The sequence below is a fragment of the Balaenoptera acutorostrata genome, chromosome 17 (assembly GCF_949987535.1).
Source record: "Balaenoptera acutorostrata chromosome 17, mBalAcu1.1, whole genome shotgun sequence".
NCBI lineage: Eukaryota > Metazoa > Chordata > Mammalia > Artiodactyla > Balaenopteridae > Balaenoptera > Balaenoptera acutorostrata.
The window spans coordinates 38,848,975-38,870,437 of record NC_080080.1 but is presented as its reverse complement, the minus strand read 5'-3'; the positions used below and the strand labels follow the sequence as shown (position 1 = coordinate 38,870,437).

At 42.7% G+C, this 21,463-nt stretch overlaps 1 protein-coding gene across 1 annotated transcript in view; it reads left to right on the top strand.

Annotated features, from left to right (window-relative positions):
- Positions 1–18,713, top strand: part of LAPTM4B (lysosomal protein transmembrane 4 beta) — a 69,201-nt gene extending 50,488 nt beyond the window's left edge. The window contains exon 7 of the mRNA XM_057532136.1: positions 17,514–18,713. Within this exon, the coding sequence (XP_057388119.1) occupies positions 17,514–17,591 (78 nt within the window). The 3' untranslated portion in view covers positions 17,592–18,713. The remainder of the gene's footprint in view (positions 1–17,513) is intronic.
- The last annotated feature ends 2,750 nt before the right edge of the window (positions 18,714–21,463 follow it).

Here is a 21,463-nt window from a genome sequence, read left to right as displayed (position 1 = left end):
CTGAGTGGCATGTGGGATCTTAGTTCCCCGACCAGGGATTGAACCCATGCCCCCTGCATTGGAAGCACGGAGTCTTAACCACTGGACCACCAGGGAAGTCCCAACATTTACGTATCTTAAACCTGCATTATTAAAAAACCATGGTAGGGCCTCCCTGGTGGCGCAGTGGTTAAGAATCCGCCTGCCAATGCAGGGGACACGGGTTCGAGCCCTGGTCCGGGAAGATCCCACATGCCATGGAGCAGCTAAGCCCATGCGCCGCAACTACTGAGCCTATGCTCTAGAGCCCGTGAGCCACAACTACTGAAGCCCGCGTGCCTAGAGCCTGTGCTCCGCAACAAGAGAAGCCACCACAATGAGAAGACTGTGTACTACAAAGAAGAGTAGCCCCTGCTTACCACAACTAGAGAAAGCCCGCGCTCAGCAACGAAGACCCAGTGCAGCCAAAAATAAATAAATACATTTATTTTTTTAAAAAAAACATGGTAGGTAATTCTAGGTATCAATTCTGCATAGTTTGACTATACTATCTCACTTGACATGTGAAATTCAACTTAAAAATATGATTTTATAAGTAGAGAGATAAGAATGGCAGAGATTACTGTATCTTTAAAACTTGCCCCGCATATGAAAACCTTAGTAAAAGAATTTAGATGATCAGTGTTCTGCCACTAGTTGTTCATACTTAAATTTTTTAAACCTATCAATCAAATACGATTTTGAGAAACATGCCTTCACTGGAAGAGTCCTCAAAATCATTTGTCCTTTATGTAATTATCTTGCCTGGCTCGTGGTAAAAGTACAAGTCCTCTAGGTACTAACCTCCCTGTGTCTCCGTCACCACGTGTGATGCTCAGTACAAGTAAGTGCTCGATGAGTGGTTAATGGAAAGGATGGGTGACATGCGCCTGTGGGGTGGGTCCAGGTGGATAGGATTGGAGGGGACAGAATGGACAGGGCAGATGAAAGGATAAATATAAATGGTGTGTCTGTTCTAAACTAGGATGGAGTTTTATATTTGGTTTTGTTTTTTACATTGTGGTGACTTGCTTACTCTGTGACCTTACTGAAGTAATTTAGTCCGTCCCTGATTTCACTTCCCTGTGTATAAAATGGGGATAAAACAACTTCAGACTTCATACTAAATACACAGGTGCAAGCTGATATCACTGAGATCTCTGTGGGATTTCTGAGAGAAAGCGTGTTATACGTGAACACTTTTCCTAAGTCCTCAGCAAGGAATCATTGGTTTGAATCAGCAGTGGTTTAAGAGGAGGCCCTGCCACGATCAGATGCACAAACCCAGCGTGCCCAGATGCTGAGGGGGCCCTTTGGGGGACCTGCAGAATCCTTTGCACTGATCACAGTAGACACATCCTGCCTACTAACCCTTCAGAGAATTCCTCTTGGGTCAGTACGTCTCTTTAAAGAAATAACTGTTCACAATTACTATAATTTTGATAAAATTACTGGCGTAAAGAATTTTTTCCTTCTCTCTGAGTTTCTGAGTATTAGTTATCTATCAGTATCTTTCTGTTTTTTCTTTAAAAAGACATCTCAGAGTACTTTTATTGTCCTGCTGAACTAGTGAAAAGTCTAAAAAGTTTGAGATTTTTAGTTTTGAGGAACAGTAAAACTGCTAAACAAGCAAGGTATGTTAGAGCCCCATCCTAAATATTATGAATGTGTGGGATTTACAAAACTACCGTCTTTGAAAAGTATCTCAGAGAAGATAATGCCCATATTGCACGTGTTTGTTTGGATATACTTCGGGTGGTTGTTTTTTCATTGCTTTCTGAAGGGTTATGTGTATTTTTAGTAGAAGCAAGGTGGAAGGGCTGGGTACACGTTGTATAAATACACCTGAAATCAAAGGATATTCTGAAATTGTAGAAATTGGGGTGCTTAGAGAATTTAAGAATCATGAGTGAGTCCCTAAAATGCATCCAACTAGCTTTTTAGAGGAAGTTTTATTTTCCACCCTTTGAAAGATTCAAAATTAGGTATGGATAGCAGCTAAGCTGTATTTAGGCTAACGTACACTCAAAAATAGTTGTACTTTCCAGCTGGACATCCTAGCTCGTCTAATAATAGACCTTTCTTCAGAAAGGCTTCCAGCTTGGCAGTAGTTTGTAGTGACTAGGGTTTGGGACCCTGAACTAGTGCCAACTGTGATTGTTTCCTTGTGTGTTGACAGAAGGTCCTGGGGAATTGCTTGATGATCATTATTATTGGTCATTATCTTTTCGGTCATTCTGTATCAACTTGCCATTTTTAGGATAAGGAAACTGATGATACGTTTCTACTTTCTAAAAGTTCACAGCGAACCTTTTTTTCCTTTTTAAAACAAAGAATGGTATTCCTGGGGAAGGGAGTTTTATCATTTCTCATAGCTTGCACAGATAGTCCACTTCAAAATAGGGATAGATCACCACCTGAAGTCTCTGCTTTCTGGCAGCGTTCTTAAAGATTGTTTTTTAAAAAATAGGGCTTTCCCGGTGGCGCAATGGTTAAGAATCCGCCTGCCAATGCAGGGGACACGGGTTCGATCCCTGGTCCAGGAAGATCCCACATGCCACGGAGCAACTAAGCCCGTGTGCCACAACTACTGAGCCTGCACTCTAGAGCCTGTGAGCCCTGGCTGCTGAGCCCACGCGCCACAACTACTGAAGCCTGAGTGTGAGTCGGTGCTCCACAACAAGAGAAGCCACCGCAATGAGAAGCCTGCGCACCACAATGAAGAGTAGCCCCCACCTGACACAACTAGAGAAAGCCCGCGCGCAACACCGAAGACCCAACGCGGCCAAAAATAAATAAATAAATAAATAAAAAATAATGGTATTGTGGATATTTTCCTAAAGAGTACTTACTATATCTAAAATAATAATTCCTTATTATAAACTATCCAATGAGTGTTTAGATTTTCAGTCGACTCATGTTAATTTTCCTAGCAGTTTATTTGAAACAGGATCTGTGGGTCAGTATGCATTTTAAGACTTTGTAATTTTTTTAAAGAAACAACTGGCCCACAAACTAGATTTTACTGATTGCGTACCTATAATATAGATCTCTGTATTTCCAGTAAATTAGTAGTTGGATCTAAACACTTCCTATATTTATATTCCCATTTTCCTTTTTTTGTAAGATTGCTGATAATTTTTCTTCCATCAGGAGGCAGGTGATGTCTGATGATTCTTTCTGGGATGTCAGCAACCACTGATATCATCAATTCATTAGGAATTGCAATATGATGACATGCTATCATTTTTCATTTATTAGCTGGAATATTTGTATAAAGAGAAACTTTCCCTCGTGTAGTATTTAGTTACCCAGTGGTACTTGGGACAATGATAAATTTATATGCTTTTGTTCTCTTTATCAGTTTTCAAAATGACAAGTTGGTTCATCATTCTCTAGTGATGACCAGTGAGGGTTTTTGTTTTTGTTTTTTTTTAAGTAATAAATGAACTAATGAAAAGAGGCCTATTATTAGAAGAGCTGGGGATGTTCCGTTGAAAAGTACAGCTTTTTTTTTTTTTTTTAAATTTATTTACATATTTTTGGCTGTGTTGGGTCTTCGTTTCTGTGCGAGGGCTTTCTCTAGTTGCGGCAAGTGGGGGCCACTCTTCATCGCGGTGCGCGGGCCTCTCATTATCGCAGCCTCTCTTGTTGCGGAGCACAGGCTCCAGACGCGCAGGCTCAGTAGTTGTGGCTCACGGGCCCAGTTGCTCTGCGGCATGTGGGATCTTCCCAGACCAGGGCTCGACCCATGTCCCCTGCATTGGCAGGCGGATTCTCAACCACTGCGCCACCAGGGAAGCCCAGTACAGCTATTTTGATTAATTTTATCAGTAAGCCTAAATAAAATTTACCTACTATTCTATACCTATTTTAAGACTTTCTAAGGGGAAAACCAAAATCTTCCTCTAAACAGCTACAACATAGCTAACATCCTTATGAGTGTCCTAATGATGCCATCTTTGCCCAGTTGGAGCCTCTTCAAGTTGGCATCTGCGTCTTTTTACACAACTCTGGCAGTGTGATCGCTTCCTTGCTGTTCTGGGCTCATCTTGTTCATATCCTGTTCCACACCTGGAATCAGCTATTTCTCCAAGGACCCCTGCTTCCTTTCAGTAGAGACCATAATCTGTATTTCTAGGGTTGGAGAACAGATTTTTTTTTTTAAAGAGGGCTCTGCATATTTAAAGGTCGTTTTGACTAGTACTAAAGGAGTTCAAGAACTAAAGGAGTTCTAATTAAAAAAAAAAAAAAATACTGGAGCCTCACTCTGAGATCCTAAGTGGGGGCTGGAATGATCTAGTTCTGTCATTTTCCCTGGTCTCCATAGCTATATTAAGATCCTCATAGTGTGTCATCATGTATGTTTCTCTTTTGTCCATGTCTTTATTGGGAATCCACACAGACACGTTGTGTCTTTCACTTCCTATCAAGTATTAAGCCAGATGGCTTTTCTCCCAGGCTGAAGAGTCTCAGGGTGACCTCTGTGGAAAGATACTGGGGCTCTTGTTGGTAGAAAATAAATGTGCTGCTTTTTTCTTCTCTAAAACAGTACACATATTATTAGCCAGGTATCTACTTTTCGAATTACTACTCAGGGAGAATAGATAGCGTTATTATGTATTGGAGATCATTCTATGGATTAATTGCTCCAGTTTCCTAACTAAACCAAAGCAAAAACCTTTGAAAGAAATGCCTTAAGACAGAGAGGTCACAAACTCTGTTCATAATGCTTCTTAGGGTCTTGGTATTTTTTTCATGATGCTCTTAGGCCAGAAGACATAGCTAGCTGTTCATTTCATTAAGTAGTCAGGTCCAGACAACTTAAGAGTAGTAGTTAGTGTAGTACCTAACAGGCTTTGTAGTGTTTTTCCTTGGAAATTTAAAATATCCCAAGGTGTCCCTTTGAGTCACTGCCATACACGGTTAGGTACCCTAGAGAGGTGCAACCTTCCCTTTAGAACATTGTGTTCAATAGAAATCACATTCTGGGTATATATTGCATAATACCACATTCTCTCCCCTACCTTCAGCAAAAGCTGGCCTTAAGAGGAAAAATGTATTAAAATACTAAATAGTAGAAACAGATTTCTTTCACCTTAAAATTTATGCAAATCGAGATTTTAAAAAGCGCTTTTAATCTGCTCACACCAGTGCAGACTTGAGTCATGGCAGTACCCAGTGTTGGGTTAAATCCTTGAGGAGAGAATCAATTGGGGCACTTTAAAAGCAGGGGGATGAATGTTTATCCAAAATAGTGCCCGAAATTCTGATTTCCGATAAGAGGATCATCATCTTGGGCAATGTAGGAAAATGGCTATTTAGGGATAAACAGGAAAATTTTAAACTTCATGGAGTCCGTTATGCCATATCATATTGCAGGTGCTAATCTTGGTGAACACTATATACAGGTTTATTGTTCTGACTTCAAAAAGTGTTTTGCCGGGAGTTCCCTGGGGGTCCAGTGGGTAGGACTTTAACTGCCTGAGACCGGGTTCAGCCCCTGGTCGGGGAACTAAGGTCCCACAAGCAATGTGGCATGGCAAAAAAAAAAAAAAAGTGTTTTGTCGTGTGGGGCTGCCTTTTGATCCTGACTGCTTGAAAAACACAGTTAAGAAAAAAGTCAGTGACCTGGTGAAGGCCAGATTATCTCCCCAGCAGTCATTTCCCTGTAGATATCCCTGAGAGGCTGAGATTAATTAAGGCTGACCTTGGGCTGTCAGAAAGTCACAAAACACTCTCAGTTGACTGAGAAGGGTTGGAGGTGGGGTGGATTTATTTAGTAGTCGTCTCAATGACTTTCAAAAATTGTGCATAAAAAATTCCATTGTTTTTTTTCCCTCCTGTTGCTTTTAAAAATTAGTTTGTTCATTACTTCCTAGGCATAGATTACATGTGATTAGAAACAAGTTCTTGACTAGGTGACATGAGTTGTGTTTATTCTTTTCCCACATCCCACCCCCAGAGACAGAAGGGGAGGGAATGAACTAAATTGATAGCAGGAGAGATTTTTTAGACTTCAGAAGTTCCTTCGTACCTGAGAAACTAGACTGTTACCAAGATGAATGTATAGTCTTCATCTTGCAGATTCTTCAGAAAAGTCATTACTGATTTTCGGAAACTGTGTGAGGAAGGCTTCGTTTAAAGGCTGGTAACGAGGCTGGCTCTGAAGATCTCCTTCAGTCCTGGGCATTTCAGATTCATGTACGTTAAACATACGTCACAAAACAGACCTTTCACCACTGTCACCTGTCTGTATGAACCAGGGGGTCCAGGAGGCAGTGGGGAGAGGGCCGGGGGAAGAAGGCTCTCCAGTTACAGGACTTGTAGAGGATTTGAAACTCCAGCCTGTGAGTTATTGGCTCTGAAGCTTCTGGCCTAGTAAGTACTGGAATACAAGAGAGACATCTTATGCGTAATACCTCAATTTTAGATATCTCTTTTCACTTGTAATTTAGTAGTTTGTATGATCTAAGCTTTTGCTTTTGCTTTTTTTTTTAATTTAAAAAATGTGAGAGGTTTTGATATAGACTAGGTAACATCCCAAATAAGCAGAGAGAGCAGCCAGACCATTTCCGTAGTCAAGATCACTACAGTGGTGAAGATGATGCAGTTTTGGTGCAGAGGGCCTGAGGAAGAGGGGGAGAATTTGAGAGGGCTGTCAGAGGTAGCAGCGATAGTTGATAAGGAGGGGCCACGGAGTGAGCATGAAGCCCCAGGATGTGTCTGGTCTGTGACTGTGACTTGAAACGTTAAATCACTTACCTGAATGGTAGGACCAGACCTTGAAAATTAACTGACCCTCTCTCATCTCCTTAGCGGTGTTCCCACAGGTGTCACGAGGTTCCGCTCTTCTCTGCATCTGTCCTGTCTCTCGCCCTGTAGCTTTTTGTACTGTGGGTTTCTCCCCAGACACTTAGGTAGTGGTTGCCATCTGCCAGGCTCTGTGCCGCGGGCTTTATGTATATGAACTCAGTCTCACAAGAGTCCTTGAAGTAGACCCCTGGGTACAAAAGAGGAAATTACCAAGTGGGTACCTTCCCACGGTCACACAGCTGGTGCGTGCCCGGGGAGCGGAGGGGGGATCACAGCCTCCGCAGCCTGGCTCCGGTCTGTCTTTACCCGCCACCCTCCTCCTAGACTGTCATCTGTGCAGACTGCCGCCAGGGCTGGGTGTTCTGCCCTGTTGCTGCTGGCGGGGCGTTGACCAGGACAAGGAGGAGTGAAGCAGGAAAGTAATTCATTTTGATGATTCTTCTCAAGTCAAGTCACAAACTTTCAAAACAGTGAGACTTTTTGTTTTGTTTGCTTATTTTTGTTCTCTAGCACAGGAGGGTGGATTAAAGAAAGAGGTAGAAGAAAAGTTAGAAGTAAACTTGGTGACACCAAGCCAGCTGCCTTATTTATTTATTTATTCATACATACATACATATACATATATCTATTTCTTTTCAAGTTCTTTTCCTATTTAGGTTGTTACATAATATTGAGCAATACAGTAGGTCCTTGTAGTTCCTTTGTTGTGTTAGATAGCCCTCCGTTCTGTAACTCAGCCCCACGCATTTTCCTAATAGCTTCATATGTGCACGTGGCTTCAGACAGACTTGTCTGTTCTAATAGAAAAGCATCGTGGATAAGATTGGACTGGATGCCCGCTGAGATTTCCTCTGGAAAGCGTTTCCCCTGCTTTAACGTATTCCATGCTGCAAGCTGACAGTGTGTGATGTAACTCAGCTCGTGTTTCTTTCCCTCCTTCAGTAAAATACAGCTTTTGAAAAAAATACACTAATCTGATGGAAATTATCTCTGACCCATATAAGTTTCCAGTTATTTCATCCAGAGAACAACTGGAGCAGTCAAATCAACACATAGATAATTGACACCTAAAAGTTCTGGAAGAACAGTTCAAATAAGCCCAGTTTTCACTGTGAACATGAATAAAGGATATTAATCAATTGCTCAATTGTAATCTTCCTATAATAGCAAGTAAGAAAAATTTAGAGTAGCTTTGCAGTTAATCAATTATAAAATCACCCTCTATTTTCATTGTGTTTTACTTTAAAACACACTCAGAACTTGACTTATTTTATCCCACATGTCCAAGATAGAATCCATGTTGATTTTACTCTAGGGACAAAGGAGACATTGAATTTTATTTTATTTTTCAACATTCTAAGAAAGTTTCTGGGAATATATCTTAAGGAAGTAGTAAAAAACAAAAAAAACGTGTATAAGATATTCGTGTGGCATTGTTTTTTAACACAAAAGTATCCAATTTCATTGTCTAGTAGTTGGGAACCAGTTTGATTAAATAGGGGTATGCCCACTTGATAAAATGTCCTTATTGCCATAAAAATTATGAGCAGTGTAACAGCAGAAGAAAGGCTTATGATGTTTTTAAAAGGCTTATGATGTTTTAAAAGAATATAGAAGTCTGTGTTACAGTTACAGCTATGAAAAAACAAAGCTTGTAGACAACAGATTAGATTGTAATAGGAAATTACGCGATTAATTTCTTGAATACTAGAAAACAAAGCAGAAGATATTTCTCCCTTTCCGTTAATTCGAGGGAGGGAAGTGTGTGGGGAAGGAGAACAGGTAAAATGGGAGTCTGAGATCTGAGGTTCTGAGCAGTCCTTCCAGCCGAAGTACCCTGGCAGCCACTGAGCACAGTCAGCTGGGCACGGCCTGGTTGGCAGCCCGTGCGACACACAGGGTAGATAGAACCCCATCCCGAAAGAGATGTGCACAGTAGGTGGCGTAGTACATTCAGGCTTGGGGGAGAGGAAGCAGTTGAGTTGCCTGTGATAGGGCATTCCCTCTACTTCCTCAATAGTTATATAGTTTTATTTTAGATGAAAATGTAGTTCTTAAGATACTGATTTTGATAAAGTTATATATTTTTAAATATAGTTACTTTAGATATATTTATTTGAACATTAGATATTTCAGTGCATCTTAGCTTTCAATTTGGGCTACGGTATTATTTTGGTGTTCCCTGCCCAAATATCTCACCAGCGGGGATTTTTGACCCTATTCGAAAGATTTGAAGTGTGAATTCTATATTGTAAGTATAATCTGTGAGAGAATTTGAGTAGCTTCTCTGCTGAGAATTAAGGGAAATAATGACTTCCTCCTATAAAATCAGGTGAGGACAGTTTATACTGGGTCTTCAGTGAATTGAGGATGCAATTACTTTCCACCTTATTTGTCTTTGGAAATTATTCCTTCTGTAGGTGGGGGAAGGTTTCGCTAGGATCTTCCAAATTTGTTTATGTTCTTCCCGACTCCTGGTGTGTTGAATTGAGTACAATACGCCATTGGTTGTAAATTGCACCATTATCTTAGGTTCTTCTTATTGTTAGGTGCTGTCAGTTACAAGGCACAGCCTAAATTCAGGCGTTAAAATGTGCAAAAATGTGTACCTTAGAATCATAAATAAATGGTTATGTGTATGTGTGTGTTTACTGGTATATATTATAGGTAGAGTTATTTTAAAAATTTGGAAACAGTTATTCTAAATGCCTTAAAGATAAGCCCAAACTTCCTGTTTGCGATGATCCTATCGCAAATGCCCAGATGGCTATTTCAGTTAATCTTGGATATTCATGGTTCACCTATCTCCCCTTTCCTGTTTGGCCTGAGTAAAGGAAGCTCACATCTAAGTAGGCAAATGTGGTGTTACTGTAAATGCTGCCTGTTTTAAACAAGGTACATTGTAGACTATTAGGGGTGTAATAAATGGTAAAGGAAAAAAATATTTTGGCTACTTGGGATTAATTTAAATGGACCATTGGAAGATTCAAGTGCCTCTAAATGACACGGTTGTTTTGGGGCTTTGTACTTTCACATCTGATATTATCACATCTTCCAAGGTCAGAATTCAGGGTTATGCTTTTCCTTCGTGCAGATGGAGGCAAACTTTTTTCTGTAAAAGCCAGATAGTAAATATTTTAGGCTTTGCGGGCCATATGGTGTCTGTCATAGCTATTCAACCCTGCTGTTGTAGTGTGAAAGCAGTTGTAGAAAATACATACACAAGCAAGTGTGGCTGTGTTGCACTGAAGTTTGAGTTTTATATAATTTTCACACGTCACGAAACGTTTTTCTTTTTAAAAATGTAAAAACCATTCTGAGCCCTCAGGCCATACAAAAAACATGCAGCGGGCCAGATTTGGCCCATATCGTTCACAGACCCCTGCCTTCGTGGCAGTTTAAGCTGAGTTTTCTAGGTGTTTGTAGGACAACTATTTGAACCATCCCAAGGAATTTAATAACCCTACTTAGGGCCTGCATAGAGCTTCCCCCTCCTGCAAGTGGGATGGCAAATAGCAGCACCTAATCTTTTGGTCCTTTTTATAAGGATTTTTTTTCCTGAGAAAGTTTTCATTCTCCCATATTTATTATTTTGCCAGTAGTTCTAAATCCAGCTTATATTTAACAGACTATAGTGGAAATCAATAAGAGAATAATTCACTTGCAAAATAGTTGCTAACTTGTTGAAAAACCGCAGCTAAAGCTCTTATGCAAAGATAAGAAACTATCTTTTATACAAAGATCCATTCTATAAAGTCCTGTTTTAGTTTATTGCCAGAAAAAAAGTAACACACACACCCCCTCCTCCTTACTTACCTCTTTCCCTCTCTCTCTCTATACTTATTTGTCAAAATATGTATATATGTATCCATCCATCCATATATAGAAATAAAAACTTGATAACCCCCAAAATTTCTATTTTGCCTTATTTCTGGGTCATTTTAACACTCATTTGTCTTATTTTGTATCGTGATCAATACAGCAAGCCATCTCATCCTTTCACAAATGTATGGAATAAAATTCAGATTTGTTGAGCCTTAGTGCAGGCCATGTACTGTGCTAATAATAAGCACATTACTTGGGCTTATTCATTTCATTAACCTTGTGAGACAGACTGGTATCGTCCCCATTTACAGATGAGGAAGCCGAGGCTTGAAGAAGTGACTGGCCCAAGGCCTCCGAGTTGGGAAGTTTGTCGGCCCACACGGTTGACTCCACAGCCCATGCTCTCGGCTACTACCCCAGGGTACCCCAGTCTTCTCAACATGGTGGCAAACAGAAAATTGCAACATTTGTATGGTACACTGTTGTGAATGGACACCGGTTGAGAAGCTCTGCACTTCGCCATGGAAGATAAACTCTGTTTATCGGACTCCTCCACTAGCACATAAGCTGTCTGCTGGCTCAGACCTTACAAGTGTCGGTTGGTGTGGTATCCTCAGTGCCTGGTACCTAGTACGACCGGCATTTGTTGATGAAATGAATGAACAGTATTTAACAAATCATTTGTCTTGCTCTCTTTTTTTTTTTTTTACTGAGTTGAAGGAAGTAGCTTAGGTTTTGTGACCCAGATCAGCTCCGTGCCCGTGTCCCCAGTCATCCTGTGGTCATCTCCAGAGAGAGATCACACTGCAGAGCTCACTCCGTTTCTTCCGTATCTGCTTCTTTTCTTGACTTCTAGTGAATGGTAGCAATGTCCACTTAAATCACCCAAGCCTGTAACTGAGGGGTCATCTTTAAACTTGTTAGAGTTAGGCTTTTAGCCTCTAGCCTTGAACTCTACTTTCTCTTCAGTTTTTTCTCTCTGTTGCTGTCAGATGGATCTAAAACATGAATCTGGTTTTGTCATCCCTGGATTTAAAAGTCTTCAGGGGCTCTGCTGTTTATAACTGTAGCATTTCTCAACTGTGATGTCACTCCACTTTGCTCTGTGACAGTCATTTGTAACTTGCGGGGTAGTATTTAAAATCTAAGTTTGCCAGTGGTTTGCTTTTTTTTGTCCTTTGAATAAATAAGGACAGCTTTAGGATTATCCCTATAACAACATCAGTCTCAGCTATGCAGTCTTGCTTTCTAATATTTTCTTGAGGCCAGAGAAGGGAGTGGAGTGATAACTTCATCCTGCCAAGTTCATCTTAATTGTGAAGCAGCTTTGAGGGACTGTTACTGATGTGTTATCAACAGCTGTGGGTCGTGAGCTATTGTGCTCTCATGAATACTGTGCCCCTTACTTCCTACCCACTGCCCCGCAAAGGAGCCAAAAAAACAAAAGGAAAAAGACGTCTCTATTTATAGTGGGTTTTTTTTTTTTTTAATATATTTATTTATTTATTTTTGGCTGTGTTGGGTCTTTGTTGCTGTGCGTGGGCTTTCTCTGGCTGCGGTGAGCAGGGGCTACTCTTTGTTGCAGTGTGCAGGCTTCTCACTGTCGTGGCTTCTCTTGTTGCGGAGCACAGGCTCTAGGCATGCGGGCTTCAGTAGCTGTGGCATGTGGGCTCAGTAGTTGTGGCTTGCGGGCTCTAGAGTGCAGGCTCAGTAGTTGTGGAGCACGGGCTTAGTTGCTCTGCGGCATGTGGGATCTTCCCCGGCCAGGGCTTGAACCTGTGTCCCTTGCATTGGCAGGCAGATTCTTAACCACTGCGCCACCAGGGAAGCCCTATAGTGGTATTTTATTTGTCCATGCTTAAGGGGGAGAGAAGGGCAGTTGGTTTTGTAAAAACACACCTGTGTATGCCCACGGGAGGTTCTGACACATGAACATCACCAAAGCTCCCATCCCCCTCGCGGTGGGGAGGACGGCTGGTTGTTAGAGAAGAAATTTTCACTTCCTGGCATTGCTTGCAAGCCTGCCTGGGATCTCGCCTGTTGTTCCAGGCTCATCCCTTGTAATCTCGACTCACACACCCAGGTCTCTAACTAAAGCAAACCACCTACACCTTTGCAGGTGTTTCTCGGTCTTTTGGGACAGTTCACGTGCGCTTCCGCCACTCCTGGGATGGTCATCCTCCAGCCTTCCATCTCCGCCTCCCCGGCAGCTGACACAACAGCTGCCCTCTGGGGGCTGCTCGGGTGTCCTGGGGTGAGGAGTGAGTGGACGGACATGGTGTTTCAACCACACTCACTTTGGCTTTTAGAACTATAACTATGTGAGAGGTGCCCACAGCTCCGCAGACCTGCAGCCTGCGGTAGAAATGGTGTCCGTTTTGTCTCCTTTCTCATCATTCAGTTACTTTTGTTAAGGACGAGTTAGGCTTAGAGCAGCTTAAATGTTAGCCTCTCACACTTCCTGCAGCCACCTGAGAGGGAAAAGGAACTCCTTTTCTGAGCCACATGAATCAATTTGTGAGTAGTGTTTACTGGGGTCACTTTCTTAAGGAAGGTGTGTAGTTGAACTAGTTGGACAATAATACCGCGTTGGTTATCTTGCTGCAGTTGGAGAATTGCTGCCATTTATTGAGCACCCAAGTGCTCAGCCTGTACTTGGTGCGTTAGGTATGTCGCCTCCCTTACATCCTTACGGCAGTCTTTTGAGGAGTATCCGTCATGGTCTCCATTTTATAAGTGTGGAAGCTGAAGTTCAGGTAGATTTACTAACTTGCTCAGGACCCCAGGGTTGCTGAGTCACAGAGCTGGAATTTGAACCCATGTCTCTTTTCAGTTTGACTCCCCCCACCCCATATTGCCTCTAGAATTTGACCATGGCCATAGAGCTGAAATGATAGAGCTCAAATTTGGGCCCACCTCTGTCTAAAAACCAGTGCTAAGAAAGGACGATGGAAGTGTAAGACTCTTGCCTTTTAGAAACTTTTTGGAGAGGAGAAAGGTAAATGTTTACAAGACAGTTAATAATAGTACAAGATAGCATATAATTTAATTGATAAGCCAGTTATGTAAGTGCTTTAAGAGAGTGGTTTTGTGTCTGAGTTCAGAGTGCTGTACTGTAGTTACTGCCATTTCTAGTGTTATGACTTCATATTATCTATAAAGAATATGGAAATATCTAACTGGTGTTTTCATTTAAAAAATTATTTTGTTATGCTACAATTGCACGGCATAACTCAGAGGAGAAGAGAGTAATCGAGGCTAGACTATTTCAGATCTCCATGTTGCAAGTGATTTTAACTTGAGCTTGGGGTTGTTTGGGCTTTGTATGGAGTGACATACAAAGAAAGAAAAACATTTGAGGAGAGAAAAATCATAGGGAAAAGGAGTCTGATTGGTAATGAACTTGCCATGCTAGGGAGTCATGGAAATAAATTAGACGGGAGAGAGCCAGACACTGGGCTGCTGTTGGCCTGGGCGTGAGTGGCGTGAAGAGCAGGTATTAGCTCATCACATCTGTCTCCTGGGGGCCCCTCGTGGCATCGTAGTTCTCTAGTTTCCACTGGTATTTGGGGCACCCGAGATCGGGTTGGGTCTCACAGGTCTGGAGGAGAGTCTCAAGCAGACAAGGGGCCAGGTCCTGACCAGCTGCTCCGTGAAAACACATTTCACCTCCTAGGCAGGGACCTCCAACCACGAGGTCCTCCCTGGCTGCTTTGTTAGCGTCTGAACTGCACGAGTCCAGTCCCCACCACCCTTCCCGACGTAGAGAGGGGCATCTTGGGCAAGTTAGGCGCGTTTTCCAGGCCCCTGCAGAGGCTCATGGCGAATACACACGTCACCCACCAGCCAAGAAGCAAGAGGAACGAGGTGGCTCTGAGCCTGCACCCCGTCCTCAGGTTGAAAGTTGCCCCTTGATGACCAACTTCTTCTTTCCTTCAAGACTGACATGATTATTCTTTTATTTTTAAAATATTACTTTTATTTTTAACACAGTATTACATGTACATAGCTAAAAATCATGCTAGTGAAAGATTTATTTTTCTCTCTCTTTTTTTCCTCGCGGCTCGCAGGATCTTAGTTCCCTGACCAGGGATTGAACCCGGGCCCTCAGCAGTGCAAGCGCCGAGTCCTAACCGCTGAACTGCCAGGGAATTCCCAAGATTTATTTCTCAATGGTCCTCTGCCATTCTCTTGCCTATCCTCCACTTTTCACCCCAGCCGTAAACACTGTCAACTCTTACTTGTTTCTTGTATTTACCTCCATTACCTACATATTTTAAAATAATATGTCTGTGTTGACCAATTTTTCGATGATCAATTTGAGATACTTTTGACTTCTTGGTGTTGAATTGAATTTAACTTTTACTCTCCTCCCCATATTCTCTGCACTGCCTTCATCCACCTAATACAGTCACATCAAATTTTTCGGTTACATCACCAGTTAATGTTTACCTTGATTATGTGACTGTTGTTCAGTGCACAGCTCTGTCACGTACATTCCCTTTCTTGTACAATTTTTGTTTTCGTCGAGCAAACATTTGCCTTGTTTTTTCAGCTGCCAGGTTTTTAACCTTTTACCTCACCCCGATCTAGCAGATCTGTCAATTACCTATTAATGTTCTCCAAATGTTTGACTCTGTGAGATAACTGGTCAGTCCTCCTTCTTTGCTGGAGCTTCTCCTCCTGCTCCAGGGTGGATGAGGTGCCACACAGCTGTCATCCTGGGCCTTGATTTCATTTTAACTTACCTCAACCTTATTAGGATGCGGGGCCGGCGGACAGACTTCTGGTGCAATTTACCTTGTGCCTTGTACTGCCCTCCCCCCCCAGTCCTGGACCCCAGAATCTGTGGATGGTTCTTTGAGAATCTAATGAGAGCTCTGAACACTCTCCCCTGGAAAATAAATGCACACACATAAAATTTGGCACATAATTTTGTGACTGTCTAAAGACATTTATGTAACTTATATGTAATGTAGTCCTAGCAAACTGTACAATTCCAAATAAGCCTTTAGTGCCTTAACTCTGATATTACAGTAAAACTCTAACCATAGTATGCAAACATTTCTTATTTTTCCCAATAAGTAGTTCTTTCCTCTTGGGCGTTTTATTATTTCTTACTATTTGATGGAATTAGTTTTCCAAATTTTAATGACTTGCAGATTTATGGCCAGTTGGAATCACTTCTATTCCAAGGTATTACATTTTGCAACCTTTGATGTTAATTTATTTCTCCCTCCAACTGTTCTGTATGTTGATGTAGCTGGGAATGAAGAGTCCCTCGAATATTTGTTGAGTTGAATTGAAATGAATGCTGAGCTTCTCTCCCACCAGCACATGTCACCTAGCATAAGAGCTCCTAAGAGACACTATATATAGTTGTATGCTAATCTTCCTAACGAACAGATGCCCTTCTGGGGTCATTGACAAGAGGGATTTTCCATCTGTGTGGAAGAGAGTTCCACTATCAGTCACTCTGTGGTTGAGATCCTATTAAGACAAACTCCAAGGGTCTGTACTTCGATTAGAGTTTTGGTTGTATTGAATATTGCTTGAAGTAAAGTGGTGTGTGGCTGAGATATATAATGCATTTGTGTTTATCCAATCATTGAGTAGCTGCTGTTTACCAGACAGCGAAGTAGAACATGACCTATAATTTTAGTCCTCAGAGATTATTTTTTGGTCATTCATTGTTTTATTTTATTTTTTTTGGCTGCGTTGGGTCTTCGTTGCTGTGCATGGGCTTTCTCTAGTTGTGACGAGTAGGGGGGCTACTCTTCGTTGCGGTGCACGGGCTTCTCATTGCAGTGGCTTCTCTTGTTGCGGAGCACAGGCTCTAGGCACGCAGGCTCAGTAGTTGTGGCACACGGGGCTTAGCTGCTCCGCGGCATGTGGGATCTTCCTGGACCAGGGCTCAAACCCGTGTCCCTTGCACTTGCAGGTGGATTCTTAACCACTGCGCCACCAGGGAAGCCCGAGCTGAGTAAGGTTTTAACTCATCTCATCTCTGATTTCCTAAGGGCAGGAACTGTCACATAGTAGGTGTGTAATAAATGTTAGTTGACTGAATAAAGGCTAATCATATCGAGTTGATATTCTCTCTGTTTTGTAACTACTCAAGGAAGCCAAAGTCAGCCAACGTTTTTTTATGTTGACAGTTCATAAACAATTACATGCAATTGTTTTTATACTTGAAATGTGAACCGAAACGTTATTAATCAAGTTAATGCTGATACTTATTCGTTCCTCTCTAGCCGTTTACAGGTAACATCTGCCGTGTCAGGTGTGTATCACACAGTATGTTAGGTATTTTTTAGACCTCTAATTCTCAGCTGTCCCGACTGTGCAGGCATAGATATTGAGGTTAGCTAACCTACCCCACTACCATGGGGTGTTGCTGATCAGATGTGGCTGAGCCCTGCTTTGAGTCCAGGTTGGTACCAAAGCCCTTGTGCTTCCCACTCCACTGCTCAGGTGTCACCATGAGGGGCCCCTTGGTCCATCAGGCGCCTGCCCTATTTGTGTGTACACACCCACACACGTCACCCTGGGGCCTTTTTTCCTCTTTAGAGCCACCGCCGCCTCCTTCCTTGTCCTAGAGACACAGGCCCTTTGGACCCCCCCAGGCACTGTGTCATCCAGGTACAAGTGGACAGGGTTTGGAAAACTCAGAAAGGTGCCAAAGTCTCTTCCCTCTGCTTCTTTAAGGATTCAAAAACTCTCTCATCAAAGTCTAGCCACTCGCTGGAAAATTGATATTGGTACAGGTTATGGGAAAAGTTCAATTCAAACTAACGCTCAGGGGAATGTGTGTGCACCTTTAAACACTAACCTGTGTCTTTTCTTCTTCCCAGGTGCTCTTACCCCCGTACGATGATGCCACTGTGAGTGGCGCCACCAAGGAGCCGCCACCGCCTTACGTGTCTGCCTAAGCCTGGCAGTGGGGCGTAGCTGAGAGCCACAGCTTGACTTCCGTACATCAGAGCAATAGTTCTTCAATTTTACTTCTGAGACGAGCTCTCTGAGCTTATGTGTTGCTGAAATGCTACAATTTAAAATTTTAGATGTTAAGTTGGGACTCTCTGTAGTTTGAAACGTACGCTTTAGCTAGAGCACTGGGATAGAGCAACCGTAGAATTCTTTCTGTGCGGGTGCGGTGGGCTCCCCTAGTCTTTCCTCGGCATTGAAACTACCCAGCAATCCGGATGAACCTTCTGTCCGAGGAGTCCGCTGTACGTGCTGAGCCCCAGAGTTGAAGAATTTGTGTCACTGTTCTGTCCGTTCCCTCCTTTCTCTTCTGAAAGCGTAAAATAAAATCAGAATTATACAGTGCTTCTCTTGGGCCATTCCAGTGTGTAGAACAAACCCTTAGGAGAAGAGGAATCGTGTAAGGAGTCCACATATACACATAAATAAAACAAGAATTTCCTTAGATCCTTTATGATTTAAATTCAGTGACAATGTGAGTTCGATGGTCAAGGATTTTGTCCACGGGCTAAATTGAGACCCTTTGTCAATTCCTGGCAACGAGGACAGTCAGTCGCTACCCCGGCTGCCCTTGTGCACCCACGTCTGGGGTCACGGCGTGGCGTGTTAGAGGGGAACGGGTTGGTACTATGTGGTATCAGGAGCTCCCTTTCTCGCAGTTTCCTTCCCATCCCCACTCAGAGCCCCCTTTCACTAAGTGTTCTGCCCTAGCCTGACTCAGGGAGGACATCCATCAGCCTTTGTCAAGTGCAATTGCTGATAGGTATTTACCCAACAATCTGAAAAGAGGTTTTCTTCTCTCCCTGCAAGGCACGTCCTACTACTTTGAACTTCTGAGTATGCCTTGTCATCTTTTAAAATGAGTGTAAAACAGTCTTCGGAAAGACGGGAGGTGGCAGGGGTGCTTTCCTTGTGAAATGCCCTTATCTTGACTACCTGAATTTCAAGGGACTTCTATATATTCACATGTTCAAAAGTCACAGCTCTCCTGTTTGTTCATTATTGAATGTGCTGTAAATGAAGCCATTTGCAATTAAAGTGAGATTTGCCCACATCCAAGAAAACCACCTTTTGACTCTGATGATTGTGCCTGGGAACCCTTCTTGCCCACGTGGGGCTGCGTTAGACACACACGGTTTGGCCTAAGGAGGAGGTTTTATGGCTTGTCTCACACATACGTGCTTTTTAATATTTCAGTGCTGGTAAAATCAGAGCATCTTAGGCCAAGAGAAATGGAGAGGAGCGGACAGGAGCTTCCAGCATTCCTAACCCCGCCTCTGCCAAAGCTCTGCCAGCTCAGCTGCTTCGAATAGGATTGCTTTCTGTCCACAGTGCAGTTTTAATAAGCTGTTCAGAGTTTACTGTGTTCCAAGGGAGATTAAAATAAGTGGTTTTGGCTTGTTCCTGAACAGGTATTTCAGATAATTTGGAAATGTAAAATAAAATAAGAGACGAGGGGGATGACTTTTATCCCTGAGAATCAGCCTCAGTCATTTCTTTTGGTGTATCACATTAGTATTCTTTATAAACTCAACCTCGGAAATTCTGTTCCTTGAAGTTTTATACCCAGAAGATTAACATATGGAGGGCTGTTAGGTATGGGGAAGGCGTATCAGGTAGTTTCACTGATCCCTGTGGAAGGCACGTAGGAAATCACAGTTATTTGCATGTTACTCCCAATGATTTTCCAGTGCTTTGCCTAATAATTTTTTTACAATATGAAAAATGGCACATGGTCAAGTGGAGAAGAGTGCTGGTTTTGAGACTCTACGTAGGGTCCTCAGAGAGGATCTTGTTCACGTGACACTCAATAGCACCACAGACACCAGGATGTCACGATGCTGCTGGGCTTTCCTGACATAACAACCCAGGCTGAGCTCCAAAGCTGCCCGCGTACTTACCTCTACACAGCAAGGAATTGTCTTCCTGTCTCCACTATGGAGAGGTTGTGATGCTCGGATTAAAATGACCCTCCAGAGCACACACAGCAATTCGCTGTGTCCTTGTCATCGCTAATCCAGATATATACCTCTCTTTTAAATGTGTTTTAAACCCCACTTTAATATCCTGCTCCTTTCTTCTATTTTGTTGTCTACAGAGAAACAAAACAGTCATTACCTCAGTTGCTCTCGTGCCTCTATACTTTCTGGTCACTTGACTGAGGGTTCCTCGGGGTTTTTCATCTTGACCCCCCAAAACCGTATTTTAAGGTCATGGACATTCGGTCCAGCACCACCAGGTGTGCAAGTGGGCCCACTGATAAGCAGCCCCGCGGGAGGGTTTGAAGTCTGTTTGCTGGACAGAGAGAAGAGGAAAACATACCTTTTGGCTTAATGGGGTCTGCCCACCCTAGGAACCAAGCTTCCGTTGCACAAGCCAGTCAGGTTTCCAGAATGCCACATCACGTGGAAGTTTTCAGGCCAACAGACTAGTCACTCCCCTTCCTGCACCTTCTTCCTACTTAAACACATGTGCTGCATCTCCCCTGAGTCTGATGTCCTTGTCCTGCCCCACCCTATCCTATTGTCCCGCAGAATACCTGACACTTTCCCCCTCCCTTTCTCCCATTTTTTTAAAAAAAACTCTCTTCTGGCCCAAAACATTGGTTTAGTTTGACTACTTAACTGAACCACACCTCATTGCATTTGTCTTTCCACCCTCAGTTCGTTAATCAACGGTACTTCTCAGTAATGTTCTCAATAGACCATCTTTAGAGACTGTAACCATTAAAGTTTTCTCCATAGAGGGGATGTATTGTATTTGAAATGATCACCATTGGAGAAAAAATCCTGCTGTGCAAATGGAGCTTTTGTGGTAGAGGAAAACCGATGAGACTATAAAAACACTATTTCCATTTAAAAAGATACATCAGCTTTGCAGCCAGTCTGGAAACGGACCTAAATGTTGCTAAGTAACATTGCTGCTGGTCACGTAGGCAGACTCCTATGTTCTGGAGGGGAGAGGGCAGATGTAACTCATGCCAAAGGACTGCCTGCGTAAATTGAGCCATTTCAATACCAGAAGTAGTGCCTGCTGCTGTGTAAAATGAGTTTTGGCCAGCTCGCATGTATGTCCTAAAAGGGAAGGAAAAAGGAGGCATTGCAAGGATGTCTCCACACCCATGGAATTCACCTAAAGTGTTTTTGCACGCTGGCCAGGTTTTCTGCCAGATGACTCTGGTGTATGGAAGCCAGCCAGATCTGCGACCTTCTGCCCAGAAGCCCACGCATTCCTACCACTGAGTTGTGTGTGGAGACAGCAGGAGAGAGAAACTGTCACCTGGCCAACCCAGAAGAAGTTACGTCAAAGCAAAACTCTTAGCTTTCTACACCCATCAATATGACCCTAGTTAGCCAGCTGCTGCTTCAGAATGAAGAGTTTGGCTCAAAACGGCACGATGGACTAAGGTTTTATTTATTTTATCCCATCTAAAACTTAACACATACTTTTTAGAAAGCCATTAGCAGTACAAACAAAACAAGTTTTTACTTAAGTAAACTTATTAAGATGGGAACCTCTTCAACTCAGCAAATATATATATTCCTTGGTGTGTGTCAAGATGTCCAGGGTATATTGTTGCAATAAAGAGAGCTTGGAGAGGAACTGTGTGACCTGGGTAGATTGGGCATAATTAGCCAGCATCAAGGGACTGAGCCAAATTTCTCAGGAAAGCCTAGGAGGGAACGGTGCCCTCAGATTTTCTGCTAGTCGCAGCTCAGTGCTGTGGCATGTCAGCTCCCCCTATGAAAAGCCATATGCAACAACAGCTCCTGGATTCCTGGCACCCTAAACGTGGGGCATCCAATCTAGACCTTTT